We start from the raw sequence: 13,391 nt of genomic DNA, 5'->3' as shown, positions 1-13,391 counted from the left end.
AGCCCTCCGCATTGTTCCAAAATTTGGGAGGCCAGGGGTACGGCCTGCCTATGGAGGCTTCGCGATTGCGTCASACCCTCCATACGGAGCCTCAGACCACACTTTCAGATCAAGCATGAATMAGCTTTTATCCTAAATGCCAATCACCAAACGAGGGGACTAATGCAAGTGTGAATTCAATCGATTTCAGTACATGCTGTCAAAAGGCTGCATTCAGCAATAGGGACGGGAGTAAGAGTAACCTACTTTTGTTGACAACATTGTACATTAAACAGCGCTTTCGCGCTGCTCTTTTTACTCTAGTCTTGAGGGGCGTTTCTTTAAAACATGCATCCAATCTCCTTGATCCCTTACATAACTAGACCATTCATATTCTTAAATGTGATGCGGTTCACAGTGCTGTGGCAAGACAGGACAACGATAGAGGTTCCGATCGGGATGATGTTAAATTGAGGGCGCAGATGCTCCGACTTCAAAACGATTTGGAGCACAGTTGAAAAGGTTAACGCGCTGACTATACAATGTACTAATTCGAAAAATAAATAAAAAATCACTTTTCAATATATAGATAGATAGATAGATAGATAGAGATAGAGAGAGAGAGAGAGAGAGAGAGAGAGAGAGAGAGAGAGAGAGAGAGAGAAAATGGCGCTGGAGGGGATGGCTGCTTGTTTACATGCTCCTAACCAACTGTGCTATTTTCTTCGTTTTTACACATTGTTTGAAACTTCTTTTTMAAACTTATTTTGTACATAATGTTGCCGCTACCATATGACCGAAAATAACTTCTGGACATCAAATATAGAGCAGGCGGGATTTTCTATGCATCAGTAGGACAGAGAAGCTACGTCTGGTAAGAAGAGGGGCAGGGGTGTATCAATAACAGCTGGTGCCCGATGTCTAATATTAAAGAAGTCTCCAGATATTGCTCGCCTGAGGTAGAGTACCTTATTATAAGCTGTAGACCACACTATCTACCAAGAGAGTTCTCATCTATATTATTCATAGCCGTCTATTTACCACCACTAACCGATGCTGGCACTAAGACCGCACTCAACGAGCTGTATAAGGCCATAAGCAAACCAGAAGCGGCGCTCTTCGTGGCCCGGGGACTTTAATGCAGGCAAACTTAAATCCATTTTACCTCATTTCTACCAGCACGTCACATGTGCAACCAGAGGAAAGAAAATCCTAGACCACACACAAAGACGCATACAAAGCTCTCCCTCGCCCTCCATTTGGCAAATCTGACCATAAATCTATCCTCCTGGTTCCTGCTTACAAGCAAAAACTAAAGCAGGAAGTACCAGTGACTCGCTCAATACAGAAGTGGTCAGATGATGCYGATGCTACACTACAGGACTGTTTTGCTAGCACAGACTGGAATATGTTCCGGGATTCATCCAATGGCATTGAGGAGTATACCACCTTAGTCATCGACTTCATCAATAAGTGCATCGACAACGTCGTCCCCACAGTGACCGTATATACATATCCCAACCAGAAGCCATGGATTACAGGCAACATGTGCATCGAGCTAAAGTCTAGAGCTGCCGCTTTCAAGGAGTGGGACACTAATCCGGACGCTTATAAGAAATCCCACTACTCCCTCAAACGAACCATCAGACAGGCAAAGCGTCAATACAGGATTAAGATTGAATCCTACTACACCGGCTCTGATGTTCGTTGGATGTGGCAGGGCTATAAAAACTATTACGGACTACAAAGTGAAACCCAGCCGTGAGCTGTCCAGTGACGAGAGCCTACTGGATGAGCTAAATGCCTTTTATGCTCGCTTCGAGGCAAGCAACACTAAAGCATGCATGAGAGCACCAGCTGTTCCGGACGACTGTGTGATAACGCTCTCAGTAGCCGATGTGAGCAAGACCTTTAAACAGGTCAACATTCACAAATCCGCGTGGCCAGACAGATTACCAGGACGTGTACTCATAGCATGCGCGGACCAACTGGCAAGTGTCTTCACTGACATTTTCAACCTCTCCCTGACCGAGTCTAATACCTACATGTTTCAAACAGACCAGCATAGTCCCTGTGCCCAAGGAAGCGAAGGTAACCTGCCCAAATGATTACCGCCCCATAGCACTCATGCTGGTAGCCATGAAGTGCTTTGAAAGGCTGGCCATGGCTCACATCAACAGCATCATCCTGGATACCCTAGACCCACTTCAATTTGCATACCGTCCCAAAAGACCCACAGATGACGCAATCTCAATCGCACTCCATACTGTCCTTTCCCACCTGGACAAAAGGAACACCTACAGTGGGGCAAAAAAAGTATTTAGTCAGCCACCAATTGTGCAAGTTCTCCCACTTAAAAAGATGAGAGAGGCCTGTAATTTTCATCATAGGTACACTTCAACTATGACAGACAAAATGAGAAGAAAAAATCCAGAAAATCACATTGTAGGATTTTTAATTAATTAATTTGCAAATTATGGTGGAAAATAAGTATTTGGTCAATAACAAAAGTTTCTCTCAATACTTTGTTTTTACCCTTTGTTGGCAATGACAGAGGTCAAACGTTTTCTGTAAGTCTTCACAAGGTTTTCACACACTGTTGCTGGTATTTTGGTCCATTCCTCCATGCAGATCTCCTCTAGAGCAGTGATGTTTTGGGGCTGTTGCTGGGCAACACGGACTTTCAACTCCCTCCAAAGATTTTCTATGGGGTTGAAATCTGGAGACTGGCTAGGCCACTCCAGGACCTTGAAATGCTTCTTACGAAGCCACTCCTTCGTTGCCCGCGGCAGTTGTTTGGGATCATTGTCATGCTGAAAGACCCAGCCACGTTTCATCTTCAATGCTCTTGCTGATGGAAGGAGGTTTTCACTCAATCTCACAGATACAATACCCATTCATTCTTTCCTTTACACGATCAGTCGTCCTGGTCCCTTTGCAAAAAAAACAGCCCCAAAGCATGATGTTTCCACCCCCATGCTTCACAGTAGGTATGGTGTTCTTTGGATGCAACTCAGCATTCTTTGTCCTCCAAACACGACGAGTTGAGTTTTTACCCAAAAGTTATATTTTGGTTTCATCTGACATATGACATTTTCCCAATCTTCTCTGGATCATCCAAATGCTCTCTAGCAAACTTCAGACGGCCTGGACATGTACTGGCTTAAGCAGGGGGACACGTCTGGCACTGCAGGATTTGAGTCCCTGGCGGCGTAGTGTGTTACTGATGGTAGGCTTTGTTACTTTGTCCCAGCTCTCTGCAGGGCATTCACTAGGTCCCCCCGTGTGGTTCTGGGATTTTGCTCACCGTTCTTGTGATCATTTTGACCCCACGGGGTGAAATCTTGCGTGGAGCCCCAGATCGAGGGAGTTATCAGTGTTCTTGTATGTCTCCATTTCCTAATAATTGCTCCAACAGTGGATTCTTCAAACCAAGCTGCTTACCTATTGCAGATTCAGTCTTCCCAGCCCAGTCTTCCCAGCCTGGTGCAGCTCTACAATTTTGTTTCTGGTGTCCTTTGACAGCTCTTTGGTCTTGGCCATAGTGGAGTTTGGATGTGACTGTTTGAGGTTGTGGACAGGTGTCTTTTATACTGATAACAAGTTCAAGCAGGTGCCATTAATACAGGTAACGAGTGGAGGACAGAGAGCCTCTTAAAGAAGAAGTTACAGGTCTGTGAGAGCCAGAAATCTTGCTTTTTTGTAGGTGACCAAATACTTATTTTCCACCATAATTTGCAAATAAATTCATTAAAAATCCTACAATGTGATTTCTGGATTTTTTTCCTCATTTTGTCTGTCATAGTTTGAAGTGTACCTATGATGAAAATTACAGGCCTCTCTCATCTTTTTAAGTGGGAGAACTTGCACAATTGATGGCTGACTAAATACTTTTTTGCCCCACTGTATGTGAGAATGCTKTTCATTGACTACAGCTCAGCGTTCAACACCATAATGCCCACAAAGGTCATCACTAAGCTAAGGACCCTGGGACTGAAAACCTTCCTCTGCAACTGGTTCCTGGATTTCCTGACGGGCCTCCCCAGGTGGTAAGGGTAGGCAATAACACGTCTGCCACGCTGATCCTCAACACTGGTTCCCCTCAGGGGTGCGTACTTGGTCCCTTCCGGTCCCCCCATGTTCACCCACGACTGCATGGCCAAACACGACTCCAACACCATCATGAAGTTTGCTGACGACACAACAGTGGTAAGCCTGATTACCAACAACGATAAGACAGCCTATAGGGAGGAGGTCAGAGACCTGGCAGTATGGTGCCAGATCAACAACCTCTCCTTTAATGTGAGCAAGACAAAGGAGCAGATCGTGGACAACAGGAAAGGCAGGCCGAACAGGCCACCATTAACATCGACAAGGCTGTAGTGGAGCGGGTRGAGAGTTTCAAGTTCCTTGGTGTCCACATCACCAACGAACTATCATGGTTCAAACACACCAAGACAGTCGTGAAGAGGGCACAACAGCACCTTTTCCCCCTCGGAAGACTGAAAAGATTTGGCATGGGTCCCCAGATCCTCAAAATGTTCTACAGCTGCACCATCAAGAGCATCCGGAACGGTTGCATCACCGCCTGATATGGCAACTGCTTTGCATTTGACCGTAAGGCGCTATAGAGGGTAGTGCGTAGGCCCCAGTACATCACTGGGGCCAAGCTTACTGCCATCCTGAACKTCTATACCAGGTGGTGTCAGAGGAAAGCCCCCAAAAATTGTTAAAGACTCCAGTCACCCAGTCATAGACTGTTCTCTCTGCTACCGCACGGCAAACGCTACTGGAGCACCAAGTCTAGGACCAAAAGGCTCCTTAACAGCTTCTATCCCCAAGCCATAAGACTGCCGAACAATTAATCAAATGGCCACCCTGACTATTTACATTGACCCCCCCACCCCCATTTGTTTTTACACTGCTGCTACTATTATTTTATTGTGTTACTTTTTATAATTGTTTACTTTCGTTTATTTGGTAAATATTTTCTTAACTCTTTCTTGAACTGCATTGTTTGTTAAGGGKGTGTAAGTAAGCATTTCACGGTAAGGTCTACACTTGTTGTATTCGGCGCATGTGACAGATAAAGTTTGATTTGAATTGATGTATGTCTCACAGTATAAAAGCTACTTAGATGTGAACAGCTGAATAATAAAAGGTTACACATGATCTAATATCAGGTTAGTATCAGTTTACACATTGAATAAGTAGCTTTGAATGAGTAGCTTTCCAATGTAAAAATGCATGGCTTGTCTTTTTAGTAACTTTATAACAAGGCTTGATTCAAATTTCCACATTACAGAAGCTCAAAGGTTTAAGTCAAACATTTCTGGCAAAACTTAAATCAGAATAGAGGTAACCCTAACCTACTGTACAGTAAGCCTACAGCATTTGGATTTGGACCCTTTTCAAACATTGTTTGATCAGCTTCACGCCAGGTATGGGCCGAATCACAAGGAAGTGGTACTGGCTAAGCATGCAGCGTGAGGTCCTTTACACAAGCACGTTCATTACAAGAATGTCATTGGGTGTTGTGAATAATGCTGTGTTCTGCCGTCTCCTAGGCTCATTGTGTCACTAAATTGTGTAGCCACAGGAGTATCTTGAGGGGAGYACATCACATAATAATGGCCGGAAAGGAGGGAATGGAATGGCATCAAATACATTGAAACCATGTGTTTGATACCATTCCACTGATTCTGCTCCAGCAATTACCACAAGCCAGTCCTCCCCAATTAAGGTGCCACCAACCTCCTGTGGTACAGACAGTGCAACACTGTGCAAGTAAAATTGGGTCAACAGGGGTTCCTCTGAGAATCTATGCAACATATATGAATGACCACACCACAAGAACCATTATGCAACCCCTCAGCTGATCAGTCCTTTGGGATGTGTAGTCATCTTGACTGACTTTCGCTGTGTAACGCGACATGACAGAAACTACACCTCCCATGTAACATCGCGATTCATTGCTTCACTCGTTTCACTGGGTTTCCACAGTCACAAAGTACTATATTGTAAAAACTAATGAAAACAAAAAATAGCTTTTGGTCTTAATTGAAGGTTAGGCATAAGGTTAGCAGTGTGGTTAAGGTTAGGTTTAAAATKCCATTTTAAGAAGATAATTTGTAGAAATAGGCGGGGTTTATGACTTTGTGGTTGTAGTAACTAGTGACAACCGTTTCACTGGGAGTATAGCTAGTTCACTACTTAAAAATCCAGTTTCATGATTCACTTCATTAATAAATAAACTGATTCGCTGTCATGGTGCAATATGCAGCCTGTCCTGCGTTCCAGCTTGGAAGGCCTCGATATGATCAGGTAAAGGATTTTTTTTTTTTTTTACTAATCACATTGTTATCTCTGAAAAGGGTGCAAAACACAACATCTTTGCAGATCTCCGACCTGTTCCTGCATCGTTATGCTCGCTGCTTTTGACTTTGTAGCGAAAGTTACCTCTGGTGTCTGCTCGAAAAAATGTTTTGTCTTTGTAGTGCAATTTCTCTTTATGCTCTGTGTAAATGCATGAAAGTATGCTACTTTCTTGGAATTAACAAGTAGCAGGGTTGGCCGCCCCAGTGTAGCTAGATACTGAAGCTTCTTCATCAATGCTTTGCGGACATCCAACGTGTTCTCAGAGCATTTCGTATTATTCTGTACGTATATCCGAGACACTTATTTTAGTAAGCTGTTTCATAGAGCCCCACAGTGGAGGTGTCATAATACCCATTTTGTGTAGGCTTACCCCTGTGAAGTTTTGATAACCATGTAAATCTCTCTCGGACAAGGTGACTTATCAATACATTCGGCTCTATTTATTCTGAGATTTGAAAATGCTAATTAGCATCAAAGTAGACATCATGCAAGACTACAAATCCCGGCAAACTCCTGCATATCATCAAGTTGACACCTTTGCTAAGAGGTATTGTGTCAATTTAAAACTTGCACAAGACAGTTAACAGAATTGTCAATTTAAAGAAATGTAACCAACTTATTCATTACTAAATTTAGCTAACATTATATAGTTAATCCAGAGATTCTTACCTTTGCCTCGATTCGGCAGTCTAGTCCAGATCATGGCATTAGTATTTTCTTTATGATAGCCACATTAGCAGCTAATTAGAATTTCATTTTGAGGGGTTAAATACAGGAGAATATATTGATAAGTCACCTTGTTCTCTAGGGAGTTTCACACGGTTATCAAAATGTCACGCCAGGGTAAGCCCACACGAAACACAGCCCTTATTTTWAGTGTTTCTAAAACATAAAAAATGAATGGTGGAAAAACAATTGGAACCATTTCCTTGTTTGACTGCTAGGTTTTATGGGTATTATGACTGGTACTGTGGTACTTTATAGTATGTATTAATTTGTGGATGTCCATCATCCATTTTGTATGATATGTTACGAATTACAATTTGTACAATATGTTACACATTTGCATAAAGTACAGCATATTATGAATTTGAAAAACGTATGATATGTTACAAATTACAATTTGTTGTGGTTAACGTTAGCTAGCTCTAAGGGTCAGGTGTTAAGGTTAGCTGTTAGGTTAAAGGATCAGTGGAAGGGTTAGGTGAAGGGTTAGCTGGCTAAATAGTTTCAAAGTTGCTAAAGTCGTACATGATGAGATTCGAACACGCAACCTTTGGGTTGCTAGATGTTCACCTTATACGCCCACCCATCCAACTTGACCATCCACCCTCCTTTCATTTTTGCCATAAGTAACCTTCTATCTTGTGTAACCATACCAAACATAACATATCATACTAATTTGAGTGTCCTGGATTTATGTTTACTATGTTACATCTAGTCTATGAGACCAGTCTGGGACATCCTATGGCCATAATAATTATAGGGAGGGAGGAGGAGTCTGTCTGCAAGCGACTTCAACATTTGTTTTCAGGATTCAGGTTCACTCAATTATTTTAAGTTTTGTTTTACTATTGACAGTTACAGCTGATTTAAGGGATTGTATATCAATTCGCTTTCCTTAAATATTTGTCATCTGATCTATTCGTTTCCGTCTCTGAATTGTTTAATCAAACTTTTCGCAGCCAGCTCCTGATATCAGGGCATACAAACTACAATCTCTGTCCTGAATTAACCTATTGCGCATGTGCGCCCAGCATTTATTAAACCTTAGTAGACTGCACCTAATATAGAATAGAACAGCCAAAATAGAATAGCTTTATTCTCACTTCTTATGTGACATCCGGAATAGATTTCTACATTTGTGCAGTTTTATGTCTAGCACAAACTCAAACTTTCAAGAGGGATAAAAAGTGACGATTAAGAATGTAGCTTATGTACACTGAACAAAAATATCAATGCAACAATTTCTAAGATTTTACAGTTCATATAAGGAAATCAGTCAATTGAAATAATAAATTAGGCTCTTATATATGGATTTTATACGATTGGGAATACAGATATGCATCTGTTGGTCACAAATAGGTAAAAAAAAAAGAAGGGCTTCAGGATCTTGTCACAGTATCTCTGTGCATTCAAATTGCCGTCGATAAAATGCAATTGTGTTCGTTGCCTGTAGCTTATGCCTGCCTGCTCATACCATAACCCCAAGAGGTTGGAGGTGGCTTATGGTAGAGAAATGAATGTAAAATTCTCTGGCAACAGCTCTGGTGGACATTCTTGCAGTGAGAATGTCAATTGCACGCTCCCTCAACCTGAGACATCTTTGGTATTGTGTTGTGTGACAAAACTGCACATTTTAGAGTGACCTGTTATTGTCCCCAGCACAAGGTGCACCCATGTAATAATCATTCTGTTTAATCAGCTTCTTGATATTCCACACCTGTCAGATGGATGGATTATCTTGGCAAATAATAAAMGCTCACTAACAGGGATTTAAACAAATGTGTGCACAATTTGAGAGAAACAAGCTRTTTGTGCGTATGGAAAATTTCTGGGATCTTTTATTTTAGCTCATAAAACATGGGACCAACACTTTACATGTTGTGTTTATATTTTTGTTCAGTATTAGAAGGCTCTTCATTTTCCTAAATCATTTTTTTCCCCTTCCACCCATTTTAAATAGGTTTAGCGAAAAACACTTTAATTTCWGATTTTTGTAGAATATTATGCATCTTCCAAACTGTTGGCTAAATCAGACAGTGAAGCTCCTAAGAGTCTGGGTTATCTCATATTGCAATTTCTGTCTGTCCTTCTCTTTAGCATATGCGTCAAAATGTCTGTCCTGTGAAGTGATTATGCACTTGCAGTGGTCAACTAGACCGATAATGTGACCTTCACGTTGGCTCAAATTGCAACTCTGTTTTTGGAAACCGTTCATGACCGCTGGCAATTAATGAGATTAAAAGGTCTGTAACCTCACTTGTAATTGGCCTTGTATAGTGGAATTCAGTGTTCGAGGCTAGCCTATATTAAAACAGCTGTGAATGCAATATTATGTTATAAGGAAATGATTTACCTGCTGAAATAGTAAAGTCCAAAGAAAGTCTCATTTGTTATTGTCTTGGCCATCTTTATTGCCTTTTTATATATTTTATAGGCATTTCTAATCAAAACGCATGGAGGTGGAATAACAAGAAACCAATCAATAAGGGACACTTGCGCCTTCTCTTGGAACCAACCCAATCCCTCACAGATAACTGATGATAGTAATTTTCATCAGGATATTGCATGGTACCAAGTAGTCTCTTCTCAGTGCCAAGAGGCTTAATAACAGTCTATTTAGACTTCCATTTTGCAACCTCTGATGCAATTGCAAAACACAAACAATTTTGTTCATGTGAATTGTTCCAAAAATCATTGAGTCATCCTGCATTTCAAAATTTMGAATTTCATCATTACAAGCATCCATTCATATGTCAAACACTGCATTTATCAGTGGGCGATGGACAGTTTCATTGTTTCACAAATAGAACATCCACCTTTTTTTGTGCCCCAAAAACCTTCAGCACAGTAATATGCAGTAACATTTTCAGTTTATTGCATCAAAGCAGTTACAATTAGGCCATCTCGTGAATCAGCATAAATCTCCCTGTCTCTTATTGCAGCTGCACGTGACACATCTCTGCTAGCTGTGTTTTGTATTCTCTGGTGAGCTGAAGCACATGCATAATTAAAGCGGTCTTCTCACATGGAGCCTGTTCTCTTCACCCAGCCATACAAAACAGAGCTACACATATGGGCAGTGAGGACATTATACCGTCTATGGGCAGTGAGGACATTATACCGTCTATGGGCAGTGAGGACATTATACAGTCTATGGGCAGTGAGGACATTATACCGTCTATGGGCAGTGAGGACATTATACAGTCTATGGGCAGTGAGGACGTTATACAGTCTAGGGGCTGTGAGGACACTGAATAATGAAAGGATACACAGATTTACAGAATGGTAGCTACTACGTTCTTCACAATTACATGTCACGAGAGGTTGAGGAGCGTGTTTTAAATTAAAACCGAATGTAGGAAAGATAATGAAGATGGAGAAATTAGCTCTCCTGTCTTGCCTTTCGTCGCCTGCCCTTCATAAGTGATAAATGGCTCGAAGGCATCTGACTGAAGCTGAAATGTTTCAGTCCATCTGGTTGCCAAAAGACTCTTGGCATGCACTGCCATCAGGCCTTTTCAAACTGTTGGCACACAATGTTCAGCCAGGCCCATCTAGTAAGGGGACTGGAAAAGTGATATGCTTCACCACCAAGTAATGACATTTCTGACTGCGGTGAAGAAAATATGCTCAAGTGCTCRTCAAATCAAATTTTATTAGTCACATGCGCCGAGCACAACCTTACAGTGAAATGCTTACTTACGAGCCCCTCGTAGGGGGGGCAATGCAAATAGTCTGGGTAGCCATTTGACCAGATGTTCAGGAGTCTTATGGCTTGGGGGTAGAAGCTGTTTCGAAGCCTAATGGACCTAGACTTGGTGCTCCAGGACCGCTTGCCTTGTGGTAGCAGAGAGAACAGTCTATGACTAGAGTGGCTGGAGTCTTTGACAATTTTTAGGGCCTTCCTCTGACACCACCTGGTATAGAGGTCCTGGGTGGCAGTAAGCTTGGCCCCAGTGATGTACTGGGCCGTTCGCACTACGCTCTGTAGGTCGGAGGCCGAGCAGTTGCCATACCAGGCAGTGATGCAACCAGTCAGGATGCTCTTGATGGTGCAGCTATAGAACCTTTTTGAGGATCTGAGGACCCATGCCAAATCTTTTCAGTCTCCTGAGGGGGAAWAGGTTTTGTCGTGCCCGTTTCACGACTGTCATGGTGTGCTTGGACTATGTTAGTTTGTTGGTGATGTGGACCCCAAGGAARTTGAAGCTCTCAACCTGCTCSACTGTAGCCCCGTCGATGAGAATGGGGGCGTGCTCGGTCCTCCTTTCCTGTAATCCAGAATCATCTCCTTTGTCTTGATCACGTTGAGGGAGAGGTTGTTGTCCTGGCACCACACGGCCAGGTCTCTGACCTCCTCCRTATAGGCTGTCTCGTTGAAGTCGGTGATCAGGCCTATCACTGTTGTGTCATCGGKAAATMTAATAATGTTGTTGGAGTCGTGCCTGGCCGTGCAGTCATGAGTGAACKGGGAGTACGGGAGGGGGCTGAGCACACATCCTTGAGGGGCCCCTGTTGTGAGGATCAGAGTGGTGGATGTGTCAGGAAGTCCAGGATCCAGTTGCAGAGAGAGGTGTTTAGTCCCAGGCTCCTTCGCTTAGTGATGAGTTTGAGGGCACTATGGTGTTGAACGCTAAGCTGTAGTCAATGAATAGKATTCTCACATAGGTGTTCCTTTTGTCCAGGTGGGAAAGGTCAGTGTGGAGTGCAATAGAGACTGCATCATCTGTGGATCTTTTTGGGCGGTATGCAAATTGAAGTGGGTCTAGGGTTTCTGGGATGATGGTGTTGTGAGCCATGACCAGCCTTTCAAAGCACTTCATAGCTACAGACGTGAGTGCTACGGGTCAGTAGTCATTTAGGCAGAGGCACTATGCTGGTCTGCTTAAAACATGTTGGTATTACAGACTCGGACAGGGAGAGGTTGAAAATGTCAGTGAAGACACTTGCTAGTTGGTCAGCGCACGCTCGCAGTACACGTCCCTGTAATCCGCCTAGCCCTGCGGCCTTGTGAATGTTGACCTGTTTAAAGGTCTTACCCACATTGGCTGCGGAGAGCGTGATCACACAGTCTTCCGGTACAGCTGGTGCTCTCATGCATGTTTCAGTGTTATTTGCCTCAACGCGAGCATAGAAGCAGTTTAGCTCGTCCGGTAGGCTCGTGTCACTGGGCAGCTCTCGGCTGTGCTTCCCTTTGTAGTCTGTAATGGTTTGCAGGCCCTGTCACGTCCGACGAGCGTCAGAGCCGGTGATTCGATCTTAGTCCTATATTGACACTTTGCCRGTTTGATGGTTCGTTGGAGGGCATAGCGGGATTTCTTATAAGCTTCCGGGTTAGAGTCCCGCTTTTTGAAAGCGGAAGCTCTAGCCTTTAGCTCAGTGTGGATGCTGCCTGTAATACATGGCTTCTGGTTGGGGTATGTACGTACGGTCACTTTGGGGACGACGTCATCGATGCACTTACTGATGAAGCCAATGACAGATGTGGTGTACTCCTCAATGCCATTGGAGGAATCCCGGAACATGTTCCAGTCTGTGCTAGAAAACAGTCCTGTATCAAATCAAATCAAATTTTATTGGTGACATACACATGGTTAGCGGATGTTAATGCGAGTGTAGCAAAATTATTGTGCTTCTAGTTCCGACCTAGCAGTAATATCTAACAATTTCACAACCACTACCTTATACACACAAGTGTAAAGGAATGAATAAGAATATGTACATATAAATATATGAATGAGCGATGGCCGAACGGCATAGGCAAAATGCAGTAGATGGTATAGAGTACAGTGTATATACATATGAGATGAGTAATGTAGGGTATGTAAACATTATATAAAGTGGCATTGTTTAAAGTGACTAGTGATACATTTATTACATCCAATGATAACTTACACAGGCTACTTGGCCAACTACTCTACATCGTGTCCATCAGTGAGGTCTTACCCATGGGAGGTATCAGTAGATACAACAGGCTCTGGTGCCAGCTACTTACATTCTGTCTGTCTTATCAGTGAAGGTACTACCCATGGAGAAAATCAGTATACACAGGCTCTGGTCCACACTCTACATTCTGTCTGAGTCTTATCAGTGAAGGTCTTACCATGGGAGGATCTTAGTAGATACACAGGCTCGTTGGTCCACTACTTCTACATTCTGTCTGCTTATCAGTGAAGGTACCTGTTACAACGAGAGACTGAAAAACAGCTTCTATCTGGCCATCAGACTGTTAACCAGCCATCACTAACGAGTGGCTGCTTGACATGACTCAAATCTCTAGCCACTTTAATAATAAAACATTGTGATTG

At 42.9% G+C, this 13,391-nt stretch overlaps 1 protein-coding gene across 1 annotated transcript in view; it reads left to right on the top strand.

Moving 5' to 3' along the window:
* Positions 1 to 6,174: 6,174 nt before the first annotated feature.
* The window catches only part of LOC111965899 (sideroflexin-5-like), a 36,899-nt gene continuing 29,682 nt past the window's right edge, over positions 6,175 to 13,391 (top strand). The window contains exon 1 of the mRNA XM_023990309.2: positions 6,175 to 6,303. Within this exon, the coding sequence (XP_023846077.1) occupies positions 6,247 to 6,303 (57 nt within the window). The 5' untranslated portion in view covers positions 6,175 to 6,246. The remainder of the gene's footprint in view (positions 6,304 to 13,391) is intronic.

This window comes from Salvelinus sp. IW2-2015, linkage group LG6.2, assembly GCF_002910315.2.
Source record: "Salvelinus sp. IW2-2015 linkage group LG6.2, ASM291031v2, whole genome shotgun sequence".
Lineage (NCBI taxonomy): Eukaryota > Metazoa > Chordata > Actinopteri > Salmoniformes > Salmonidae > Salvelinus > Salvelinus sp. IW2-2015.
Note: the sequence above shows the minus strand (reverse complement) of the source record. Positions and strands in the feature narration are given on the sequence as shown.